Here is a 26,751-nt window from a genome sequence, read left to right on the forward strand (position 1 = left end):
TTGAGGCATTTTCTTTCGGTCAATTAGTTGGTTGACCGAAAAAAATGCATAATGCCTAAGATATGGGACCTGTCAGCTTGCATTACATCGGGGTTACTCAACCTTTTGAAGAGCGTGAAATTTTGAAATTAAATGGTTCAGAATTCTGAATTTGAGCATAATCCATAATGAAGAATTTAAACCACAATCAGGATTATTATTATTATTTTTTTTTTGGGACCAATTTTGGGTGGATGTTTACCCACTGTTTAATCACAAAAAAAAAAATATTTTTTATTAACCAGATCACCATTAATCCCTCTCTTGAGCTCAGGTGTGGCCAGCCCAAAAAAGTTTCCAACCAGTGTTGCATTTTTTACTATATTGGGGTCTTTGCAGCCAACCCTTGAATTGCCAAAACAAGGACTGGATAATCTAAACAAAAATCAGGTCAGGGAAGTGCAATAAACTTCTTTATTCAGCAAAAATGAAATGACACATAATGCACTCGTATGCTCCCAGAATGACACAAAGCTTATGAAACAACTGTGAGAATCTACCTTCAGAACCCCTGTAGGGATGGCACTAGGTGTGATCCACTCGGCTAAGGGCTCCTCTCCCCATGTTTATATGTTGGCAAAGAAAGAGAAGAGCGGGAAGTCTGTCGACAATAGTGTCTTGTGTATGACAGTCATTCAGTCGAGCGGCATGCACCCAAAGGAGCCTGTGTGGGGTTGCTATATGCTTGGGTTCGAAGGCCATGGGTTGAGCATGCCTGCGTTAAATGATCTGTTTTTTTTAATCAGCCTAAATGTAAAATTGGCCTACATTCAATACATCTTATAGGGCCTGTATTTTATTGATCTTCTCTTGCATGTCATGAAACTGGAGAAGCATATTTTTTGTATTTGTTTTTCATCGTTTTGGTTGAATATAAACATAACTACTTTTGATGCATTAGATTCTCTTGAGTTGTTCTGATTTATAAAAAATATAGAGTGCTTGGTTCATCATCAGCACATTAAATTGCTTGTACAAAACTATTTTAATGACCGCATACAAGAAACATTTCGGAGTCACCATCACATGTGCATTATGACAGTTTACTTACTGGCTGTAAAACATAGCATCGCTTGTATGTTTTTAATAAAGTGATTGTAAAGTTATTTTTATTGTTCAATAACAAACATGCCATACTTACCTCGTTTGTGCTTTGGTTTGCACAGAGCAGCCCTGATCCTCCTCTTCTGGCTCTGGGCTCCTCCTCTTCTCGGTTTGCAACCATAGGAAGCCGCTTCCCTCCACTGTTTGTACCTATAGGTAAGCCTAGAATAAGGCTTACCTATAGGTCAGTAAATATCTCCTAAACATGCGCAGTTTAGAAGATAACTACTGTATACTGTGCCGATGAAGTCATCGACACATGCGCTCTGAAGGAACGGCCGCCCTTGCCATTCCTTCAGAAGTCGGTGCCGTGACCAGAGGCTCCCGTGCGCATGTGACAATATGCGGCTCTGGCAAGTCACACAGCCAGAGTCCGCGGCGCCGGAAGGAAGACAGGCAAAGATGGATGCGGCCTGCAGCGGGGACGACACGAACTTCGGTTGCAGGTAAGTGTCACATAATGTTCTAGTGTGCGATTACTTTGCAGGGAAGGGTAAAATAAATGTTTTTTTTCTGTTTACTTCCTCTCTATTGCACAGATTGCATTAAGGTAAAAAAAAAACAAACCTTCAGCCTTTCCAAACATTTTAAAGGCATTACAAAGCTTCCCATCTGCACCTCGTGTTTTTATGGTGCATTGGATGTACATTGATCATGTAGTTTCATGGTGTCATTTGTTGCCCTGTACACACACCCTTTAGTAGGGTGAATCTTCACTTCCTGTCAGCAGTTTCTGTTTGTGTTCAGATATGAGGCATATCACTGCACAGGGTATTGCATGACCTCTGTCTTTTGTGTGAGGACTGCATTTTACTGTGAAGAAACTACATATCCCACAATCCCTGGGTCTCATAGGTGCTGGTGGAGGTGAAGGGTAGCAACACAGTAATCACATCTGACAGCCACAAGCAGGCAGAGTATTCACAAACACACACAGAGCTCATTCATGCAGCTGGAAGATGTTTCTTTTATTACATTTGCGTTCCCACATTTGTGATGCGACAGAGCGCATGGCATCACATGCGTTGAAAGATCTTTTAACCCTTTCGTGAATAGGGACAAGCTAGGTGAATAAATACATGGACATAGGGGGATCCATCAGCCGTGACCCTAGAAACTGCAGCCACAATACAGGTGATACTCGAAAAATTAGAATATCGTGCAAAAGTTCATTTATTACACTAATGAAACTTAAAAGGTGAAACTAATATATGAGATAGACTCATTACATGCAAAGCCAAGATAGTTCAAGCTGTGATTTGTCATAATTGTGATGATTATGGCTTACAGCTCATTAAAACCCCAAATCCACAATCTCCGAAAATTTGAATTTTACATGCAATCAATAAAACAAGGATTGTACATAGAACAATATCGGATCTCTGAAAAATATAAGCATGCATATGTACTCGGTACTTGGTTTGGGCCCCTTTCACAGCAGTTACTGCCTGTGGCAATGCTGAGGTGTTATGAAAGACCAGGATGCTTCAGTAGTGGCCTTCAGCTCTTCTGCATTGTTCGGTCCCACGTCTCTCATCTTTCTCTTGGCAATGCCCCATAGATTCTCTATGGGGTTCAGGTCAGGCGAGTTTGCTGGCCAAATCAAGCACAGTAATCCCATGGTCATTGAACTAGGTTTTGGTGCTTTTGGCGCTTTTGGCAGTGTGAGCAGGTGCCAAGTCCTGCTGGAAAATGAAGTCAGCATCCCCATAGAGCTCGTCTGCGGAAGGAAGCATTAAGTGCTCCAAAATCTCTTGGTAGACGGCTGGACTTAATGAAGCACAGGGGACCAACACCAGCAGATTACATGGCTCCCCAAATCAACACAGACTGTGGAAACTTCACACTGGACTTGCAGTGTGTGCCTCTCCATTCTTCCTCCATACTCTGGGTCCTTGGTTTTTAAATGAGATGCAAAATTTGCTTTCATCAGAAAAGATGACTTCGGACCACTGAGCAACAGACCAGGTCTGTTTTTCTTTAGCCCAGGTAAGACGCTTCTGACACTGTTGTTCAGGAGTGGCTTGACAAGAGTAATATGACATTTGAAGCCCATGTCCAGGATCCATCTGTGTGTGGTGGCTCTTGATGCACTGACTCCAGCCTCAGTCCACTCCTTGTGAAAGTCCCCAACACTTTTGAGTGGACTTTTCCTGACACTCCTCTACAGGCTGTGGTCATCCCTGCTGCTTGTGCACCTTTTTCTTCCACACTTTTCCCTTTCACATAACTTTCTATTAATGTGCTTTGATAAAGCACTTTGGGAACATCCAACATCATTTGCAATTACCCTTCTTATGGAGGGTGTCAATGATGGTTTTCTGCACAACTGTCAGGTCAGCAGTCTTTCCCATTAATGTGATTCCTACTGAACCAGACTGAAAGGCCATTTAAAGGCTCAGGAACCCTTTGCAGGTGTTATGTCTTAATTAGCTGATTAGAGTGGGATACTTTGAGCCTAGAATATTGCACCTTTTCACAATATTCTAATTTTCTGAGATTGTGGATTTGGGGTTTTCATGAGCTGTAAGCCATAATCATCACAATTATGACAAATCACGGCTTGAACTATCTTGCTGTGCATGTAATGAGTCTATCGCATATAATAGTTTCACCTTTTAAGTTGCATTAGTGAAATAAATCAACTTTTGCACAATATTCAAATTTTTAGACTATCACCTGTATGTGAGCCCATTTTTACAAGCTAAAGCAAATAAACGGCACATGGAATATACCTACAAACAAAAAACATTTTTTAAAGTGTACACTACTTTTTAAAATTGCTTAGTATAAGCAACATGATGTGCTGATGATGCATGCACTGTAGATTCATATTGACTGCATCATCCATCACATTCATTTCAACAGACTCTTTTGCTTTGATCCTGCTATAAGGAGTGCACCTGAGATTCCTCCATAGATAATCTAAATGTAGGGAAATGTTTGTGAGCAGCATTAATAGTGTGTGTTCTTTTTAGTGTACAGATGATGATGAGGGTTCTATATCCTCTTGTAGCGCTGGACGGGGGCGAAAGGATAGTGTGGTGAGCCTAGCTGCATGCCAGTGTTTTCATGTTTGACATAGGTTATAAAAATAAATAATTCACATGATGATTTTTTTTTTTTTTTAAACTGATAATAGGAAAGATTATATTAAAGCAGGCAAATGTCAAACTTGACAACCTTTTTTCCTTTCATGTTCTATATCTAGCAGCCAAAAGCTTGATTTGCTCACAAAGGCATCTTATCTGCCTATGTTGGTTTTTTTTTTTTGTCTTTGTCTTCTGTTTCTGACAATTTTATTTTTAGTAGCTTTGTATTTTACCCCGTTAGCCTGCTGAGTTGCTTATGTCTGCTTTTTGTTTCTTCAAATATGTGTATGTTATAGATAATGTCAGATTTGGTAATTGAACAACAGGTAAAGAGACCCGAATGGCACACTGCTGACCGAAATGCATAGAAAGCATTTTCTACAAATCCAATTTGTAAACAACCCTTTGACATTGATCTGCCTAGCAATGTAATATCTTTAATGTTTTATAAAAGTAGCTCTACTGCTAGCATATTCATGTCTATATCCAATTAGTATGATGATATGCACTTCTGCAGCTAGATGATAAATGAGTGATTTTTTGTTTTTGTCTGTTTCAAGTCATCAGACTTTTCTGACCAGAGTGAATCTGCAGCTGATTACTTTAGCCGCTCCAATCGTAGGGGAAGTATAGTGTCTGATGATGTCAGCATTGCTGATCTCAACAGTGTGAGTTGTAATGCATGGTTTTGTGCCAAAAGCAGCGTGACTAATATTAGATTTTACTTCACTGTTCCAAGCTAAAATGCTGGATCACAAAGTCCTGTGAAATATTTTTAACATTAGTGCATGCAGAAAATAGTCTGCTTTATAGCTTATGTCTTTTCTTATATTACATCAGTTTGTTTAATATGTACTTTTAAGTAACGGCTTTTTTTTTTTTTTTTTTTTTTTGCGTCAAAAAAGCATTTATGGTCCTGTAAGACTATTCTGCATGTGGTATGCAGTTCTTTTTATTTAAAAAAAAAATGTAAAGCAAAAAATGCCTTTGCTGCAGGTTTGTATAGATGAGGCTTTCTCAACCAGTGTCCCATAGAACCCTAAGGTTCCTGCTGAGGTTGCTCCAGTTTTTTAAACCATGAGTAATGCTGAATTCATCTCCCACTTAAACTGACCAACAATGCAGGGGGAAAGTTTCCACAAACAACAAGTGTAAGTGTTCTATAATGTAAGGGGGCAACACCACAACTTTTTTCAAGATTGTTACTGAAAATGTTGTATAGAGCAGGGGGGATTAAAAAAATATCTGCCCTGGGTGTCAAATACAGTGGGTGGAGCCACATTCTTTCTTTGGGATTTTCTCCATTTACTGCTCCTACTTATGTACATGACCTGTAGTTTTAATCATTTTAAGCAGGAACTTGAAAACTATTTCAAGGGCTCCCCGAAGTAAAAACAATGGGAAAGGCTGCCCTCTATGGTTTTCATTTCATTTGTGCACATGCTGGAATGTTGCCACATTACACATGAAGGACCAGTATTACTCCTTCCTACACCCTACTAACTAATATGTCACGTGGGTGTCGAAGAAAATGAGTACAAGGGGAGAATATAGAAGTAATATACTTGTGCGGCATTGAACCTAGGACACAGTGCTATCGCACATTTATTGCTTCCCATAGCAAGTCTTATTGGCAATAAATGTAGATGTAAATCAGGCTGCCTGTCGGTATTCTATGTATTTGCAACCCCCTGTTCCTGTAATTCTGGGCAGCAAATCGGTCTCGCTGAACCCGTTTGATAAGTATTCCCCATAATGTTCTAAATCAGTGGTGCTTAACTTTTTCTTTGTTGGATCACTAAGGCCACTTTCACACTGGGGCGGTAAGAGCGTCAGCGGTAAAGCACCGCTAGTTTTAACGGCGAAGGGGTTAATACCGCCCATGTAGCGCCGCTGCCGAAGCGCTTTTGCAGGCACTTCGGCAGCACTACCCATTCATTTCATTGGACAGGGGCGGTTTAGGAGCAGTGTATACACCGCTTCTCCACCGCCCCAAAGATGCTGCCTGCAGGACTTTTTGTAGCATCCTGAAAGTGCACCGCTGCAGTGTGAAAGCACTCGGGCTTTCACACTGGAGTGACAGGAAAGGTGCTTTACAGGCGCTTTGCTAGTGCTATTTTTAGCGCTAAAGTGCCTGTAAAGCACTTCAGTGTAAAAATAGCCTAAGTGTTTGCCATTAGGTTGCCAGTGACCCTGGTCTACAAAAACATGTGCTATCCAATAATAATAATTTACTGACAACAATTTTGGTCACGCACATAGCCACTATGTAATGTGCTCTATTACAGTAGAAATTTACCACTGGGCATATTGATTGATGTAATCTGCATTGATGAATGGTAAAAACCAAGTAATGTAGGGGCTGAATAAATAAGGATCAAGGCAGTTTTTTTTGCAGATACTCCAGCATGACTGAGAATTATGTAACTTCTTAACATGGATCTCTAACAGCTTTTTATTTATTTTTGGGCAGGGGGTTGTTGGTGAGGAGTATGGTATTGCTACCTGTGACTCCCGTTGAGGAGATTGTTCTCACTTTGTGTCCAAATGATAAGGGTGACATTTCTCCAACAAAGACAACAGCAATTTAATATAATAATGAAAGAGGTCTGGACATCAGACATCTGTCAAATTTGTAGAACTTGGAACCTCTGCCAGTGATTATAAGCATTACCTGTAATATTCAAAAAATCATGGCAAAGCAGATGAAAAATAAATGTGTACAAAGAGTGACAAGTAAACTATCAAGACCAAAGTCCTATTCTGTTGAAAAAATATGAATTATCTGACTTTACAAGCTCTAGTAGCTAATTTTGTATAGATTACCTCGACAAATACAGTACTATATAGGTGTTAAGGATGTCTGGAAAAATTATTCTACAACATCATTTAGTTCATTTGTTTTAACAGATATGCATTTGAGGCACTAAAGTGTATTATTTGTTTTAGGTTTTCATATAGTGCTGACAATTTATGCAGTTTACATGTATATTGTACATTCACATCAGTCATATGCGTATTTCTTGAAGGACATATAAAATAATTGACTTTTTTCTAACTGGTGTACTCTTTAATCACAATCATATTGGTATGACTTCTGAACAATCAGAATGTATTAGGTTCTTATATATTTAAGTAAAGCAATTAAAAAAAAAAGTGTTCATGATAAAAAGGGAAAATGAATATTAAATAATGAACATAATCTTCCAGTAGTCTGCAAATAATCCTCTGTATAACCTTTCTTCCACAGCACCGATCTTCTACTTTATTTTTTGTTCATTATTTTATACCTCTATTAAAGCAATGTTGTTGTTTTCTTTTCTGCTTGTAGCTGGAGGATAAGATTGACAAGCAATATTCTGAAGGTTATTCTAGGGTAAGTAGACTTATCACTCTGTAGCAGGCCATGTAATACTCACAGAAATTACATTTGACTTTTTGTTGACATTCAGTTCTTGCTAGGTCTAGGAATCGTCTCTTTTTTTAAATCTTATAGCCAAAAAATATATATATATATATATATATATATATATATATATATATATATATATATATATATATATATATATATATAAAAAAAAAATATATATATATATATATATATATATATATTTTTTTTTTTTTCTATAAAAAAATAAAACAAAAAACACAGGATACACATTTGCTCCCTGTTCCAGCATTGCCTAGGGGTTCCTTCTGTTCCATGTCATCTGCCCTATTTCTCTTCATCTACACTCATTGAAGTATGTTTGTAGGTGATAAAGGTCATGTTTTAGATCACTTTCTCTCCAAAGGGTTCCTTATACTCCAAGGTTTACACATGCACTCTAGGAAGTGTCAGTCCATTGAATAAACTAGATAGTGCACATATTTGTATCGTGTTTCGTTGTGAAGTATGTTACTTATAAGAAAAGTGTAAATACATTTGCTTTGATGTAGAGCAGTGGTTCTCAACCCCTGTCTGCAGGACCGATTAACAGGCCAGGTTTGCAAGATAACTGAAATACATCACAGGTGATATCATTTGCTGCTCAGTGATTGCAGTATTCTAGTCTGCATCTCCCCAAGGTAATACTTAAAATCTGGTCTATTAGTGGGTCCTGAGGACAGGAGTTGAGAACCACTGATGTAGATCAATCTTTAATCCCTATGATGATACATGTTTATATTTCTTTTGTTTAAAGCCACCATCTCGTAATGCAGCTTCTGGGCTGCCAGGTACCTTTACTCCTCTAAGTGGATCATCGTCTCGAAGAGGAAGTGGAGATGCCAGTAGTTTATTGGATCCAGATGCTTCACTGAGCGAATTAAGGGTGAGATAAATCAACACAGACACATCTTCATGATTCCCCATCTCTTCAGCTACTGCTTATATGAAAAGTGGTTGGGAACAATTCAGATTTTTTTTAATATCTCTAAGCCGTTTTGCTTTGCATTTACCCCTTGAGCATGAAATGTTCAAAGGCTACTTTGGTGAAAGGTCTTCTTTTTTTCGGGCTGGGACTAAACCTAATCTGTAAATATCTTTTACATATTGGTCATTTGTGCTCTTTCTGTACAGTGGAAACCTGCTTTTTTTCACCTTTCTTTAAAACAAGCAAAACTCCAAAAAATACCTTCCCATTGAAGTGATTTTCAGGCATAGTACAAATGTAGCTGTCTGCAAGATGCCTTCTTTTTAGCAGGAGCCACATTAAAAGTTTTTATTTACTAGTAAAATCTTGTATTTTAAAGCAACTGTTAAAAAAACAAAAGTATGTTTTTCAAATGGCCTGAGTTACTACCAAAAAGGTTTAAAATCAGAAGGGAGATTTTTACATGGTCCTTGAGTACCCGTTTTCAAAATAAATGACCGTATGCAAGCATAGTTGATTTTGATTTCAAGAGTTCACAATAAATCCTATCTAAATAATAAATGTCTTCACCTGATCCAAGATGCAGCAGCAATTAAATCCCAACAGAAGTTCTTTATTCTATGCATAATCGAAAAAAAAAGTTTTGGCTATAGATTTAGTTTAAAGTGTGCTTATGTCCAGACCAGCCTTTTTCAACCAGGGTGCCTTCAAAAATTGTGTATGCAAGGTGGCTGATGGATGGAGCCTGCATTTTAGTTACACAAAGCCACAAGTTTTCACCATTGCACCATTACAACCACCTAGCTGCCAACCTGCTAATGACCAATGACATCATCAATTGATAAGGAGGATGTCAGTCTCCTGCATAGCATGCTTTTTTTGACCCTCCCCTGCCACTCCCCATCAGTTTTGGGATCACAGCTGAGTGATGGATAAAAACTGAGGAAGAAGAGAAACTTTGGAATACTAGTCAGTACCAACTTGTACCTCTAATGTTGGATTGTCCTATGTGTGGATGTTGCTGCAATATATAAAACTATTAGAATATTTTTAACATTTTAGGATGACTGTCCATACTTTTAGAGCGTGCCTTGAGACTGTCCATAACTTGGGAGGGTGCCTCTAAATTGTCCATGATGATAAAGGGTGCCTTGACTGAAAAAAGGTTAAGAAACACTGGTCCAGACTATGGACATTAAAGTATTTACATATCCATAACAAGTGATAAAGAGGCTTTAAAACACGCCACCGCTGACCTCTTTAGCTGCAGGCAGCGTGCAGTAATTCATTCTTAAAGATCACAACACACTATGAAATCAGGTTTCAAGGTTGCTAGAGAAAGTAAATGGGAGAAGCTTTGATTTTAATGCCTTTTTTTTTTTAAATTTGAAGATGAATTTCTCCACTCTGCCTCCAAGGACAGCTGCATGTTTAACAGGTTCTTTACAGCTTAGTAAGAGGGTGTTAAAACTTTAGGCCCTGTTCACACCTATGCGTCAAAATGTTACTTGGCACCCCATTGTTTTAAATAGGTCTGGTTCATAATAATATGTTGCACTGCAGCACTTCATATACTGGCGGTAAAATTTTGTTATACATTGATGATGTAGAGCGGTTCATAGAAGTTAATTGAAAGACTTGAAAATGCATGATACAAGTGTTTTTATGCCCTGCAAATGCATTGCTACTGCAATCTGCCCATGGCAACAGGTCATGTGCTCCTGACCTAGCTACATTTGGAAAATGGCAGGCACTTCTCACACCTCCCTGGATGCTGAGCACATCATTTGAGAAAATGCACAATAAAAGAACAGAGAACATGTATGCTATTGCCAACATTTTCTTGGTGCAGTATAACAATTTAGCTGGAAAAATCATTTCATCTGATTCCAGTTAGCGGCTAGTTCTGAATGATAAAGTTACAAAGTGTGCAGTTAGAAATTCTATGGGCAACTGTTAAGTGCATATCCAAACAGACTTCCCAGCAGTAATGCAAAAAAAAGATTTAAAAGCTAAAAATGTAGACTGGCATCTACACTCCAGAAGAATGAATTCATGTCACATGTAAATACCAACGTCTGGAGACCTTGGAGGGCTTCTTTCTGAAGAAAACAATGAGACGATTTATTGATTAGTCAAAATTGCTCTCTTGCCTCTGTGACTACCATTGCTAGGACATAAAGTAAGAGAAATACTGCTGAGTTGGGATAGTGACTGCATAACATTTTTTTCCTACTTTCTGCTATACCTGAAAATCATGTAGCTGGTAATAAGGATTATTCGGCTTTGACAAATATACCTATTACCATTACAGCAGCCTGGGTATCTTTCTAAAACATGGCAGACATTTGCATTTTCAAAAATCCAATTATTTTTTTTCAGGTGGCATTGTATCAAAAGACCCCACTGCTCAGCGGTTTTGGAGGGCAGATTTTTAACAGCTCTGGTAATAGGGGCTTTAACCTTATTCTTTAGTTTTATAATGAGCTTACACATAGACCGATTCTGTCACCATGCCACCACTGCTAGAAAGCTAGCTTTTTGACATCTGACTGTATCTGTGCCCAAATTAACAATCTTAATCGTACAATACAGGATGCAAGCTGCGTATTCATAGATCCTGGGTTATAGGCTTGTTTGTTCAGATGATTGGACACTGGAAAAGCTTTTGAAATAATGCTACTGAGTGTCTTACCTATAACCCTACCTCACTCTGTGAGTCCTCAGTTTTTTTCTAGTGTCCTAAGATGATAGACCTCTTCTCCCTTATGGAGAAAGAACTCTTAGCTTAAAGCGGACTTCCACCCAAAAGTGGAACTTTTAAGCACTCCTCGCCCCCTGACATGCCACATTTGGCATGTTTTTTTTTGGGGGGGTGTGTACCCCATTTTTCGTGGGACTTCCTGTCCCACTTCCTGCTTCCTATCTTCGGCCGCCTAGGCTACTCCTCCCTGCCAGCAATCTTCTGGGACACAACTCAGGTCCCAGAAGATCGGCTGGCCAATAGGAGAGCGCAGCGTGACTCACGTAAGCTGTCACGGCCGGGTGCCCACAGTTACCATAATGCCGCCGAGGAGAGGAGGGGGAGAGGAGCTAGCCTCCGGGCGGTCACATTGCTGGACCGTGGGGCAGGTAAGTGTCAGTTTATTAAAAGCAGGTATGCTTTTTGTAGCTGCTGACTTTTAATAAACTAAAACATAGTTGGAACTCCGCTTTAACTAGTTTATAGATTTTAGATTTTTTTAATCAACTCTTGACTGTCTTCTAATACAATAGAAGCAGGAAATCCGATAAATGCAACCTCTGTAAAACCTTGAGAATCGTACCCAGGACTCCATGCTGTGGGGATGGCCTGCTTTGTTGCTTAAGGCGCTGGATTCTGCATAGGCGCTCACCTTGGCCCTTTATGCAACATTTAGGCAGCTGCAGAGTGCTATACAGTTCTAGGGCTATGGTTCATCCCTATGGAACCCAGACTCTGAAGACCCTTTCGGGTTTATGCCCGCTGTGACGCGCAATGCCTGGTCCCTGTATATTATTGTAATCAAAAATGGAGCAGCGCTAAATGCTTAGGCTATTATAATTTAAAGCAGAGTTCCACTGGCTTTTGAGTTTATAGAAAGTCAGCAGCTACAAAAAGTATAGCTGCTGATTTTTATTAAACAGCCACTCACTTGTCCCACGGTCCAGCGATGCGGCCGTTTGAAGCCTCCATTCTCTCCCCCTCCTCTTGGTGGCGCCGACATTGTAAGTGTGGGCGCCTGGCTGTAACAGTTTGCGGCTCCACACCGGACGTGTACTGCGCATGCGGGAGCCGCGCTCAGTTGATGGCCAGGCAATGTTCTGGGACCTGTGACATGTCCCAGAACATTGCCGGGAGAGGAGGAATCACCTAGGCGGCCAGAAGTCGGAAAGAGGAAGTAGGACAGGAAGTCCCGCTCCAAACCAGGTACCCAGCCCCCCACCCCCCCACCCCCCAAAAAAAATGACATGCCAATTGTGGCATGTCAGGGGGCAAGGAATACTTAAAGCGGAAGTTTCACTTTTGGGTGGAACTCCGCTTTAAAACGCAATCTCCTCAAGACAATTCATAAAGTGCATAAAAATCATTAAAGTGCAAATGCAAAAATAATTTCATATATAAAACAATAGTTCATTTAAATCAGTGCCAAAACTAGTATGATGAAGATGAGCAAAGTGCAAATGCAATAAAGTGAATTCATATATAAAAAAAAAACAGTAGTCCAAATTATTGCAAAAAAAAAAACAGTATGATGAAAATAAACAAAAAATAGTCTATCCAAGATGTGCAAAAATGAAGCAAAAAAGAGGGGTGAGGGATAAAGTGTCTTTTAAGACCTCTCTCCAAAGGCCCTCCGAGTAGTAAGCATTAAGTGTAAATAAAGGGAACCTCCATTGTGTAGTATTTAACCACTTGCCGACCGGCTCACGCTGATATACGGTGGCAAAGTGGCACGGGTGCACAAAACAACGTACCCGTACATCGCTGCATAATCCGCGGCTAGCGGGAGTGTGCGTGCCGCGGGAGCATGCCTGCGGACTCTGTCCACCAGTGGCACGGAGAGACAGAACAGGGAGATGCTTAGCAACATGACAGGGATCTACTGCTCCCAGTAATCGGGAGCAGTGATCTCTGTCATGTTCTAGTGAGTCCATCCCCCCTACAGTTAGAACATGTTGAGGGAACACAGTTTACCCCTTGATTGCCCCCTAGTGTTTAACCCCTTCCCTGCCAGTGACATTTACAGTTATCAGTGCTTTTTTATAGCACTGATCGCTGTATAAATGCCAATGGTACCAAAATAGTGTCAAAGGTGTCTGATCTGTCCGCCGCAATGCCGCAGTCATGGTAAAAATCGCAGATTGCCGCCATTACTAATAAAAAATATTATTAATAAAAATGGCATAAATCTATCCCCTATTTTGTAGATGCGATATCTTTTGCGCACACCAATCAATATATGCTTATTGCGATTTTTTTCCCAAACATATGTAGTAGAATACATATTGGCCTAAACTGTGGAAGAAATTTGTTTTTTTTTATATATTTTTTGGGGATATTTATTATAGCAAAAAGTAAAAATGTATTGCTTTTTTTTTCAAAATTGTCGCTCTTTTTTTGTTTATAGCGCAAACAAAAAAAACCACAGAGGTGATCAAATACCACCAAAAGAAGGCTCTATTTGTGGGAAAAAAAGGACGTCAATTTTGTTTGGGTACAACGTCGCATGACCGCACAATTGTCAGTTAAATCAATGCAGTGCCGTATCGCAAAAAAGGGCTTGGTCAGGAAGGGGGTAAATGCTTCCGGGGCTGAAGTGGTTAAATAACAAGTAGATTTTTTAAAATGTAGCAACTCACATTTAAAATTACACAAATGAGCAGCGTGTAAATCATATACTTCTGGTCTCGGCCGTGACCGGACGTGACGTCACCCGGCTCCTCCTGGTTTGGACTACTGTTTTTTATATATGAATTCACTTTATTGCATTTGCACTTTGCTCATCTGCATCATACTGGTTTTGGCACTGAATTAAATGAACTATTGTTTTAGACATTAATTTATTTTTGCATTTGCACTTTAATGATTTTTATGCACTTTATGAATTGTCTTAAGGAGATTGCGTTTTATTTAAGTTATAATAGCATATGCATTTAGCGATGCTCCATTTTTCATTACAATAATATTTACGCTGGTGTTCGTGACACTTTAGGAGTTCAGCAGCTACATACATTTTTATTTTGATATTGCTTTATTTATCACACTTAGTACTCTAATCTCTCTAATACAAGTAATCTCTTTTCCCATATCTGGTCCCTATATTAATATGACCTGCACCATTGGCAGGAAAGACAGTCACCCTGTACAGGACCTACTGTAGCCTCATTATTTACAGGTTTCCCAAATTGTACTTGTTTTGTATTTTAAAGCTATAATGAAACCAAAAATTGTGTTTGAAATGTTTTAACTTGTCCAGTGTAAAACTCTTCAAACTTAACAGTAAAATTCCACCATTCAGAGCATAATCTGGGGTAGATGACTAAGGTGTTACCCTTTAGAGGGACTAGGGCACTTCCTACTACTCTTTTGCTAGGAGGACTTCTTTTTGGGACATTGTACACTCAGATTTCTGTGTACTCCTTCAGGAACAGTCTTACCCCATTTCTTCACCTTGCTCCATGAGTATCCCATGGGGAACAATAGCAATGATGGAAACCAGGCACAAGGGAACTGTGGCAGGGGGCTATTCAAGTCCAAGACCATGGTACATCCCTATTGAACCCAGACCCTGAAGAAAAGTGTGTGCCCACTGTAATGGGCAAAGCCTGGACAGGTAAGACAGGGTCGCCCTATTTCTCCGACCAGTACTGTTAAAACAGTGTAAACTTTTTAAACTTGGCACTAAAATGCAACCACTTAAAGCTTAGTTTCAGGTGGATGACCGGGTGTTTTTCACACCACAGGTTGAAAAGCTTACCGGCACTGACGCCTGAAGCCTATAAAAGGTACTCGGGTGCTTCTTCCTGCCCTTTAGCCACGAGGACTTTGCTACCGGACGGCGTGCATGTGGGTTTGTGAATACTCTTTATGGACACACTAACCCTATTTTCCGCACCCTACTGCATGAGTACTCCACAGGGGATTATCCTTGCCTGTAGCCATGTCAGAAACCAGGCGAAAAGGGGTCATGATGAAAACTCAGGCAAACTTTAGCTCTGCCAAAGACCCTCACAACACTCAACCTCAGTGTAACGGTGCTTCCCTTGCACTGGAGCAGGATCTGATCTCACGGCCTACCTGACAAAGGCAGATTTTTCTGCAACTATGTCACTATTTCTAGAACAACTAACGGCTTTAATACAGTTATCTCAGTCCAGGGTTCCAAAACGCCAGGCTTCTTCTCCAGCTCCATTGTCTGAGTCTGTCATTCCTACCTTGCTAAAAGCAAGAAGATCTAGAAAGATCAATGATCGTAAAAGAAGAAAAAAACCTCTTTGCCTAGTGTGAATACAAATGCTTCAATCCAATAGGTACCTCCATGGCTCACACTCTGGGCTTCCTACAATCAGGAGTTACCCAGTAATATGAAAATAGTTCACCCCCCCACAGTGCCCACAGCTTATAAATCTTCTTTTTATTAAAATACTGCCACTATATACCTTTTTGGCTGATCTGTATACCACGGTTACATGATAAACTGCACAGTTTCTCCAGTGCTGAGAGTTCAGGTAGGAAGTGATTTCCACTGCAGCCTGTATACACGCCCACATGTGTGATGCCTATATCATATGACCTGGCTATCTCTGAGAACAAGTAAATGTTCTCTCCAGCATAAAAGATACAACTGAGCATGTGCAGGATGGCTACTTCGCCTTCTGTGTTAGCTGGCTTTCCCCAGATAGATAGTGCAGGTGATTAGAATCTGTGCATACAGGGTAAAACAGCCTTTTTACACAATGTAGAGTATTAACCACTTAAGTTACACAGTGAGTATAACAAGCATGCTATGCTGCGTATACAGACAGATTTTAATGTTGTGGGTTTAGTGACACTTTAAACCCAAACCCAAAACCAAAAATGTAATATATTGCAGCTTACCAATCATTAGATGTGGTGGCTACTTAAGTTTTCTTTTTTAGGCCTCTTTCCTCTGGTGATCTGGCCAGTTACACACCTCCTGTATTAGAGTGTCCCCACTCCTGATGAACGAGCATGGGGGGCACTTTTGAACACCAGCATTGTCAGCCTGGGAGGAGGGGAGTGTTAAGGCCCATACACACGATAGGACTTTGTACAAACTTTCCCGTGGATTTTTGTACAGAGGGAGTTGGCCATAAACGAATTAAGCATACACACGGCAGGACTTTTTCAGCCAACTTTCACCAAATCATGTGGTTTTTCAGCTCTTTACTGCCACCCTTTGGTCAACTTCTGTATTGTTGTCTGATCTTTTGCATTGGTTCTGAGCATGCGTGTTTGTACTTTGGACTAAAGTCCTATGGACTTGTGTACACACGATAGGATTTTGCACCATAGGACTTTTGTTGCCGGAAAGTTTGTCTGTTCGCACAGCCAACAAAAGTCCGATGAAAACCGAAAAAGTTTGTTCCGATGGAGCGTACACACGGTAGGATGTTGCCTTAAAACAGCTAATTTGCATGTTTGTTGTCAAAAAGTCCTATCGTGTGTATGGGCCTTTAGATGGACTAGCAGATTTAGATACAGTAACAAATTGAAGCCAGAATCAGCCAAGCGTACCAGCTGGGGCTGTTTTCCTGATACTAAATTATGAAGGAAGTCACTGACCTGGAGCAGATATGTGAGTTTGGGATTTTCAGACTCCACTAGCTACATACTCATTTCTGGTCAGAGACTTACTAGTTTGTGAGTCCCTAAGAGCCCAAAACCCTGCGGCACTCTAATAAACCCATTCCTAATTGTCTGGTATAGCTAAGTACTAGCTCACCCCTCTCTTGGCTCTCCCTGTTGGCCCTTAACTGTACAGGTCAGCCTAACCGACCAACATAAAGTGCAGGAAGAAAGAGAGACATGAGTGCTCTGAGATTCTGGGTACTTATGAAGATGGATATACAAGACAGGCATCTCTAGGTGTCTGCATTTTATTTGTTACCACTTGTTTTTGGAAATAAAAGGTTTACGTATGGTCTTTTTTTAAATTGCAGAGTATTAAAATTTTTTTGGGAGAAGGATTAAAAATAGAATGTTTTAACATGATGGTTATATTATTATAGCTTGCTTGCAACAGTCATTTTGCTTCATTGATAAGTTGTTTACACATTTTGATAGCATGGTTCGTTACCTATTTTCTGCAGGATATATATGATCTTAAGGACCAGATTCAAGATGTAGAAGGGAGATACATGCAGGGACTAAAAGAACTAAAGGTATCAGGGTTCCTTTTACTGCCCATTCCCAAGCATGCATGCTGCACTGCTAGTATGGAGACTATGATATATTTTGCTCCCTAACAGACTGCTCAGGGCTAACTAACTTGTAATACTTGAACCTGGTTTTACGCATGTGCATCACTATTTTATGTTTCTATTTTGTTCTTTTAAAATATGTGTTCTGTTACTTCAAGCAGATTAGAAAGTCTCTATAGGTGTTTATTTATGATACAGCTACATTGTATCTAGAGTGCAGAAATGAATTTTAAAATGTTTGTACTTGTTAAACACTCTGGTTTTTCAAAGTTATGTGTGCTATGTGAACGGATTCCTGCTGAAGTGTGAAAAGGGAAAACTAATGATATATTTAGTGTACTGAAGTGTGATCGTCTTACATACAAAAACGCGTTTATGGTGTTTTTAATCCTGTTACTCGTCAAATGAAACTACTTTTCAGTTGTTCCAATACTCAGGAAGTATTTTACAGAATGCTCTGAGGCTTGGAATGTGTTTTTTGCTAAACTGATTAGACTGTTCTAGTCGAAGTTGATTGTACATTTGTTAATTTTAAGTAGTTTGTATTATGAAGCAGCAGTCCTTGTCATAAGTAACATTATACATCATAGTTGTTGCTTTGCAGAAAGGTATTTGAACAGTTATACATTTTTGTCAAAAGGTATAAAAATTATTGCCCGTAAAAGAATTTTCATGCATTACTTATACACTTATGTAAACAAAATGACTGACACGCGGGTTTGAATTACTAAAACTGGCGAGTGCAGAATCTCATGCAGCTTTGCATAGAAACCAATCAGCTTCCAGGTTTTTTTTCCTCAAAGCATATAGCTGTGTGTGTATATTACATATATATATATATATATATATATATATATATATATATATATATATATATATATATATATATATTCCTGCAAGGCAATGTCATAATATGCTAGTATAGTAAAACGAAGGATTCGCCCTGGGACTTTAAATGAAGTGGGTACAGCCAGTAAACATAACAGTAGTAAATACAGTATATGGTTTATTCAAGTAAAATTGTTTACATGCATAGATAACACCAACAGTTGCCAAAAAAAAAAAAAAAAAGATATATAAACAAGAAATATTGGTACATGGATGTAATAGCATTCGTAGTACACGGGCATCATACTACCCGACTAGTTTCGCGAGATCCAGCTCGCTCTTCAGGGGTGGATGTGTGTAACATTGTACCTAAGATAAAAAAGTATATAGTTGGCAAAATGGCACAGCATTAGTTATAAAGGTACAGGGTAGGAGGGGTTATGGGTCCCCATACTCACCACTGAGCTTGACCATGGCTACAGGTGTGCGGCTCCAAGATGGCGGCAGCAGGTGCCTCACCAGGGAGTTGAGGGGGCGAAGTCAGATGGGACCCCACCAGGGGCCAAACGGCGAGCAGGCATGGCATAGGTGTAGTGATGTAACCCTAGAGACCTCGTTGGTTCATAAAGAGTGTAGGCTGTAAACATAAGTATGTTTGTCAGGCATCTAAAGTAAAGTAGAATCAATAAGTATTAGCATAAAGATATATATGCAGGTAATGAGAGGCCTGGACCCAAAGATGGTAGGGAACATGGAGATGGTAAGAAACATAGGATAACAGAGGGATACTAACAGGTGAAAAGATAAAAAAGAAAAAGAAGTGGAAGAGGTGGACTGTGATTGTGTAATAGTAGGGTAGTGATGTATCCCTAGAAACCTTGTTAGTCCGTAAAGAGTATGGGCTGTAAAACATGGGTATGTTTGTCAGGCATCTAAAGTAGTAAAGTAAAATCAATGAGTATTGGCATACAGATATGTGTATATATATAAGTAAAAGGCCTGGGCCAAGGATGGTAGGGACATGGAGATGGTGGAAAACATTGGATAGCAGAGGGATACTAACAAGTGACAAGATGAAAAAGACGGAGAGGAAAGAGGGGTGGATTCTGATAGTGTAGTGAGATGTGTGATATCAAAAATTAATAGAAATAATAAGTGCTCAAAAAATAAATAAAATAAAAATGAATAAATAAATTAATAAAGGTATGTATGAGGTATGCAAGTATGCCTAAATGTAACAAGTATCAAAAGGTGAAAATGGTAAATACCTAAGTGTGGTGAATATCTTGAATATAAGAGTAATGAGACACAGCAAGCAACCTCCACAGCTGTGTGTCCTCAATGAAGAGTGAAATTGAAATGCAAGCCATGCCTGACCTCTAATTTAACCCCGGAAGAGCCCAGGAGGCTCCGCCCCCAACAGCATGTGTGGATGGCTGACATGTGAGCACAGGAGGCGCCCACTGACATAAGGAGGCATGCAAATGCGGACACATCCCCCAGCCATCAGATGATATAGTGCTGACGTCCACAAAATCGCAGACGCCACGCCTCCGGAGCCTGAACATGGTGCCGATGTGTAGGTGTCCCTATCCGCCCGAAAGCAGATGGGGACAGCAGGAGACACGGAAAAGCCTTCGTGTATGCATCGCATACTAGCACATTATGAGAAACTTACCTTAGACCGAAGCCCTCCAGCGCCGCAATGTCACCGCTGAGACGGCTGACCTCTTCCCCCAATCTTCCTTACAAGTTTGCAGCCTCCACCTACATGAGTGGCTGGGGGGGCGATGATGCCACTGTAAGCAGGACCTTCAGGGCGCCTACACCAATGATGTAATCGGCTGCATGCACTCTGAATATCTCCTAAACTGTGCAAGTTTAGGCGATATTCGCAGTACCTACGGGTTTTATAGGCTTTTCAGTAGGTACAAGTGGTAGTACAGAGTTCACTACCACTTTAACCACTTTAGCCCCATAAGATTTTCCCCCTTAATGACCAGGCCATTTTTTATGATACGGAACTGCGTCGCTTTAACTGACAATTGCGCGGTCGTGGGAGGCTGTACTCAAACAAAATTGATGTCCTTTTTTTGCCCCACAAATAGAGCTTTTTTTTTGGTGGTATTTGATCAACTCTGCGGTTTTTATTTTTGGTGCTATAACCAGAAAGAGTGACAATTTAAAAAAAAAAAAAAAAAAAAAAAAAAAAAATTTCTTTATCAGTTTAGGCCAATATGTAGTCTTCTACATATTTTTTTTGTAAAAAAAAAAAAAAAAATCGCAATAAGCATATATTGATTGATTTGCACAAAAATTATAGCGGCTACAAAATAGGGGATAGGTTTATGGCATTTTTATTATTATTTATTTTTTTACTAGTAATGGCGGTGATCATCGATTTTTAGCGGGACTGCGACGTTGCGGCGGACAGATCGGACACTTTTTTGGGACCATTGACAGCAATCATATAGCAATCAGATCTATAAAAATGCACTGATTACTGTGTAAATGTCACTGGCAGGGAAGGGGTTAACATTAGGGGGCGATCAAGGGGTTATATGTGTTCCCTCTAGTGTGTTTCTAACTGTGGGAGGGATGGGACTGACTGGAAGAGGAGACAGATCGCTGTTCCTAATTACTTGGAAAAGCAGATCTGTTTCTCCTTCTGTCAGAACGGGGATGTGTGTTTACATACACACATCCCCGTTCTGGCTCTTGTGCTTGCGATCACCGGTGGCCGGCGGACATCGCGGCCACACGCATCGGGTTCCCTGCCGAGCAGCAGGCGTGCACCTGCTATGGCTCTTAAAGGAGGCGACGTACCAGTACGGCGATTCGCTGGATCGAGTCGACCTGCCGCCGTATAATGAAGGCAGCTGGTCAGCAAGTGGTTAATTGAACAAGCTGAAGTTAGAAACTGGCTACCATGCACAGATGCATCAGATTTTGCACTCTCCAGTTTAAACATCTGTCCTAGTTGCCTCTTTAACTGCCGGATTAGGAATAGGTCTTAGGCTCGGTTCACGTCTACCTGGGTGGCTGCGGGCTACATAGTTGGTCTGGCTGAAAAAAAGTCCATTTAGTTTAACAGAAGGGGGGGATTACATATATATATAATCCTATACCCACAGGGGAAGGCAAAAAATAAACCCTGATAAAATTTTGTGTAGGGGCGCTCTGAGTAACAAGACTAAGCAGAATATTGTCTTTATTGGAAGTGAAGGGGTTCAGATAATGAGGAGTCTTCAGTGCACTTAGGGCAGCACTTGAAAGAGAAATTCTAGAAACAAGATAAACAAAAAAGAGGCGCCTCTAAGTGCAATATTGAAAAACTTTTAATATCTCAAAAGGGATTAAGAACACTTACAGGATGGATGATGAGAGGAATGCATCATATGTATAATGAAGGTGATCCGGCATCATGTGGTCCCAGTGTATGTCAAGGGTTCCCAGAGAAGTCATTATGCAGCAGAAGAACGTCCCAGCAGGAAGACACCACAGCTTTGGAGGCACCAATGGAGCGGCCGTGCTGTCAGAATCAGTGTTGGACGTTAATCCCAGAAGCAACGTCAGCGGAAGGGAACCTACAACCAGCGTGGACCGCAAACAAGTGAAGTGAGGTCATTAAAGAGGGACGCATTTCAGAACTTCTGATTGGTTCCTTATTCTAGGCTAGGCTAACTTACTCTGAAAAATCCTTTCCATATTTGGTGATGAAAACTCTTTTCCTCCAGATTTAAAGAGTGCCCATTTGTTTCTCTGTGATGCCCTTTAAGTGAATACCTTTAAGGGTGCGGTAATCGCAGCAATGTTCACACCCGCAGTCAAAATTTGCGGTGCATTTTGCAAAATGACCATGTGATTTTCCCTGCTGGCCATGTTTTGAAAAAGGTGCATGCACCTCTTTCTGTGAGAAACGCAGGCACGGCAGCCCATTTAAAACAGAGGTCCGCCCACAGCTGCAAAAATTAAAAGCCAGCAGCTGCACGTGCTGCAGCTGCTGACTTTTAATAATTGGACACTTACCTGTCCTGGAGGCCAGCGATGTCGGCACCGCAGCTGATGTTTCCATCAGTTGTCGGGTGCATGCCGCCTCCATTGCTAGTAAGTGAACCCGGCAGTGTAGCCTTACGGCTTCACGCCAGGAACCTTACTGCGCATGTGCGAGGCTCTGCTACTCTCTTACTGGCCTGGCGGCCGGGGAAGGAGGAGGGAGCCCCAGCAATGACACAAATACCCGCGGCTGAGGCTCCCGGAAGTGGGGACAGGATACCTGTGAAAGACAGGTAGCCTGTCTTCCCCCCCAAATGTGGCACTGGAGAGGGGGAGGAGACAAATGAGCAGAAGTTCCACTTTTGGGTGGAACTCCTCTTTAAACACGGCCCACAAAAGCACATATATGTGAACCAAGCCTCCATGCTCATTAGCACCATATTTGTTGAGCTGTGGTGATCTGCATAGATTAATGCAGGCTTCATGCATGGGCACCTAGAAAATTATTGTTTTCTTTGGCCACGTTCACACCATAACACTACAGTGAAGCACAGGGCACTTCATAAAATTCAGCATTTTTTTTTTCTCAACACGCTGCTGTGCATCATTTTGTGACAAGTAATAAAGTTTAAAAAAAAAATTTCACTAAGAAGGCACCACACCAACTATCATGTAAACCAGCACACATGCATCTGTTGCTCCCTTACTTTGCTGAAATAATTTTTTTCTGTGATGTGACTCATGCTTTTATATTAAAACTATACCATATATAAACAATACCCTCTTTTCTTCAGCAAGTTACTTTTGCTTTAGAAATTATAATTCTAGAAATTATAATTCTTTTTACGTGCTTGTTATGCCAACCTGAGTAGATAAGTGGCACATCAGCATTATTAGTAAAGGCAGTGCGCGGATATAAGGGATATTTGATCCAATTAGTCTCCTAGACCAGCCTTTTTCAACCCTGGTGCCTTCAGGTTTCTTCAGGGGTGCCTTGGCAAACTGCCTAAAAATTGCCCAAAAATGGTGTACAAGCCAGTGGATGGATCAAGCCTGCCCTTTTAGTTACACAAAGTCATAGATTTTCATTGTGCACCATTACATCCTTCCAGCTGCTGGCATCTAACAACCAATGATGTCATCCATTAATAAGGAAGAAGTCACGTGCCTACACAACAAACTTGTTTGCCCCTCCCCTGTCCCTCTCTGTCAGCACTGGGGGTCACATTAGCTGAGTGGTGGAGGGAAATCTAAGGAGAAGAAATGCTGGCATACTAGTCAGTACCAGTGTGCAAAGGTGTATTTGCTTTAGAAAAATAAAGTTGGGGTGTCCTACGTGTGTGTGTGTGTTGCTCCATTATGTAAAACTGTTTAGTTTTTTACATTTTGGAATGGGGTGTCCCATACTTTGCTCAAAATTTTAAAGGGTACCTTTAAAAAAAAAGGGGTAACATTGACCTAGACTGTGGTCTAAAAGCACAGTTTTACTTTTAGAATGCTTCTATGGAAGGACAGCCATACACTGGCAGATCTTAAAGTGTATTCATATTGATCATTACTTGCAATATTTGTTCAGTTTAGGGATAAGTAGCAAAAGCTGGCCATACTTGGAGTAAATTTCAGGCATTTCCTGATGAACCGGTTTAAATTCGCTCCATGGAGGGCCCTGTCAGCATACTGCTGGTCATCTTTCGACTGAAAAATCAAAGGAGCTGGACAGAAAAATGTAGGTCGAACATCACCTGCATCCAATCAGATGCCGGCACTTCTTGTTATTTTGACAGCCAGAATACTTTATCTGCACGGGAGATTTATCTGTCTATGTTGTTTGGCATGGATGGAAGAATCTGTTCGATTTTTGGGGGTCCAAAAAAAGCTGTGTGTATGACCAGCTTTAGGGATGAAAAACATCCATGATAGTTGGTATTTCTAAACAACTTGCTTTTTTAACATCCGCAAAATGTTTGATGCTGGTGAATGAACTGTACCTCTGCTCTAAGAATACTGTATATGAGAGCTGCATCCAAGTGACCAACACCCTTGAGGAAAATCCATGGGTGGTCCTAAGATATTTTATTTTTAGAGAAAGCTTTAAACATGTAGTTGTACGTTAGTCCATTTCAGTTCAGATAAAAAATACATACATGTGGATTATAGGGGTTTGGCTTACTGTTGTGTATCTGTGACTACCTTTTTGCTATTTGTGTATTTTTTTTATTTCTTATGTATGTATGTGTATACATTGCCTTGAAAAAGTATTCATACCTCTTGAAATTTTTCATATTCCGTCATCTTGCAACCAAAACCGTAAATTTATTTTATTGGGATTTTGTGTGTTAGACCAACACAAAGTGGCACATAATTGTGAAGTGGAAGGAAAATAATAAATGGTTTTTAACATTTTTTTACAAATAAATATGTGAAAAGTGTGACGTCCATTTGTAGTTAGCCCCCCTGAGTCAATACTTTGTAGAACCACCTTTCGCTGCAATTACAGCGGCAAGCTCTGTCAGATTGGATGGAGAGTTACATAGTCAGGTTGAAAAAAGACACAAGTCCATCCAGTTCAACCTTAAAAATAATAAATAAAATAAAAAATATCGTACAATCCAATATACCCAATTTTATACCCACAGTTGATCCAGAGGAAGGCAAAAAACCCCAGCAGAACATGCTCCAATTTGCTACAGCAGGGGAAAAAATTACTTCCTGTTCCCCCAAGAGGCAATCGAATTTTCCCTGGATCAACTTTACCTATAAATGTTAGTACCCAGTTATATTATGTACATTTAGGAAAGTATCCAGGCCTTTCTAAAAGCAATCTACTGAGCTGGCCAGAACCACTTCTGGCGGGAGTCTATTCCACATTTTCACAGCTCTTACTATGAAGAAACCTTTCCGTATTTGGAGATGAAATCTCTTTTCGTCTAGACGTAAATAGTGCCCCCATGTCCTCTGGGTTGACTGTAAAGAAAATAACTCAACACCAAGTTCACCATATGGACCCCTTATATATTTGAACATGTTGATCATATCTCCCCTTATTCTCCTTTTCTCAAGAGTGAATAAATTCAGTTCCTCTAATCTTTCATCATAGCTGAGCTCCTCCATGCCTCTTATCAGTTTGGTTGCCCTTCTCTGCACTTTCTCCAGTTCGCCGATATCCTTTTTGAGAACTGGTGCCCAAAACTAAACTGCATATTCCAGGCGAGGTCTTACTAATGATTTGAACAGGGGCAAAATGATCTCTCTCTCTCTCTCTCTCTCTCTCTGGAGTCCATACCTCTCTTAATACAAGAAAGGACTTAGCTCGCTTTGAAAGCCGCAGCTTGGCATTGCATGCTATTATTGAGCTTATGATCTACCAAAACCCCCAGATCCTTCTCCAGCACGGATTCAGAGAGTGTCTGTGAACAGCAATTTTCAAGTCTTGCCACCACAGATTCTCAGTTGGTTTTAGGTCCGGCCTTTGACTGGGCCATTCTAACACATGAATATCCTTTTGATCTAAACCATTCCATTGTAGCTCTGGCTGTATGTTTAGGGTCATTGTCCTGCTGGAAGGTGAACCTCCACCCCAGTCTCAAGTCTTTTGCAGACTCTAACAGGTTTTCTTCTAAGATTGCCCTGTATTTGGCTGCATCCATCTTCCCATCAACTCTGACCAGTTTCCCTGCCCATGCTGAAGAAAAGCATCCCCACAACATGATGCTGCCACCACCATGTTTCATGGTGGGGATGGTGTGTTCAGGGCGATGTGCAGTGTTTTCAGCCACACATAGCGTTTTGCTTGTAGGCCAAAAAGTTAAATTGTGGTCTCATCTGGCCAGAGCACCACCTTCCACTTGTTTGCTGTGTCCCCCACATGGCTTCTCACAAACTGCAAACGGGACTTCTTATGGCTTTCTTTCAACAATGGCTTTATTCTTGCCACATTTTCATAAAGGCCACCTACCATGTCTTGGTAGGTTTTTCCATTTTTGGCTGATGGATTGAAAAGTGCTCTGTGAGATGTTCAAAGCTTTGGATTTTTTTTTATAACCTAACCCTACTTTAAACAAGATAGTTACCACCGCTCAAGGCTGTTCAGGTTCAAATCTCCCGTCCTCCACTGTGTAAGAAAATGAGAGCTCCAGGTGCTGGCAATTGCTGTTCCAATGGTATGCATGCAGGAGAAAAATCTGGACAGCCGCACTTCGGAATAGGCAAATAAAATCTTCTTTATTCAATAACGTAGTATAAAATCAGTACATGGCACTGTTGGAACAATACAGCTTAACCGCGTTAAGCTGTATTGTTCCAACCGTGCCATGTACTGATTTTATACTACGTTATTGAATAAAGAAGATTTTATTTGCCTATTCCGGAGT

The 26,751-nt window shown here is 40.5% G+C and overlaps 1 protein-coding gene across 9 annotated transcripts in view; it reads left to right on the forward strand.

Annotated features, from left to right (window-relative positions):
* Nucleotides 1–26,751, forward strand: part of LRRFIP2 (LRR binding FLII interacting protein 2) — a 190,914-nt gene that overhangs the window by 127,148 nt on the left and 37,015 nt on the right. For 4 of the 9 annotated variants that reach the window (XM_073630580.1, XM_073630583.1, XM_073630584.1 and 1 more), the window contains 5 exons: nucleotides 4,122–4,187; nucleotides 4,796–4,903; nucleotides 7,567–7,611; nucleotides 8,420–8,548; nucleotides 17,447–17,518. In XM_073630580.1, the coding sequence (XP_073486681.1) occupies nucleotides 4,122–4,187; nucleotides 4,796–4,903; nucleotides 7,567–7,611; nucleotides 8,420–8,548; nucleotides 17,447–17,518 (420 nt within the window). The remainder of the gene's footprint in view (nucleotides 1–4,121; nucleotides 4,188–4,795; nucleotides 4,904–7,566; nucleotides 7,612–8,419; nucleotides 8,549–17,446; nucleotides 17,519–26,751) is intronic. The other 5 variants (XM_073630585.1, XM_073630587.1, XM_073630586.1 and 2 more) reach the window with 3 other exon arrangements.

The sequence above is a fragment of the Aquarana catesbeiana genome, linkage group LG05 (genome assembly GCF_042186555.1).
Source record: "Aquarana catesbeiana isolate 2022-GZ linkage group LG05, ASM4218655v1, whole genome shotgun sequence".
Classification (NCBI taxonomy): Eukaryota; Metazoa; Chordata; class Amphibia; order Anura; family Ranidae; genus Aquarana; species Aquarana catesbeiana.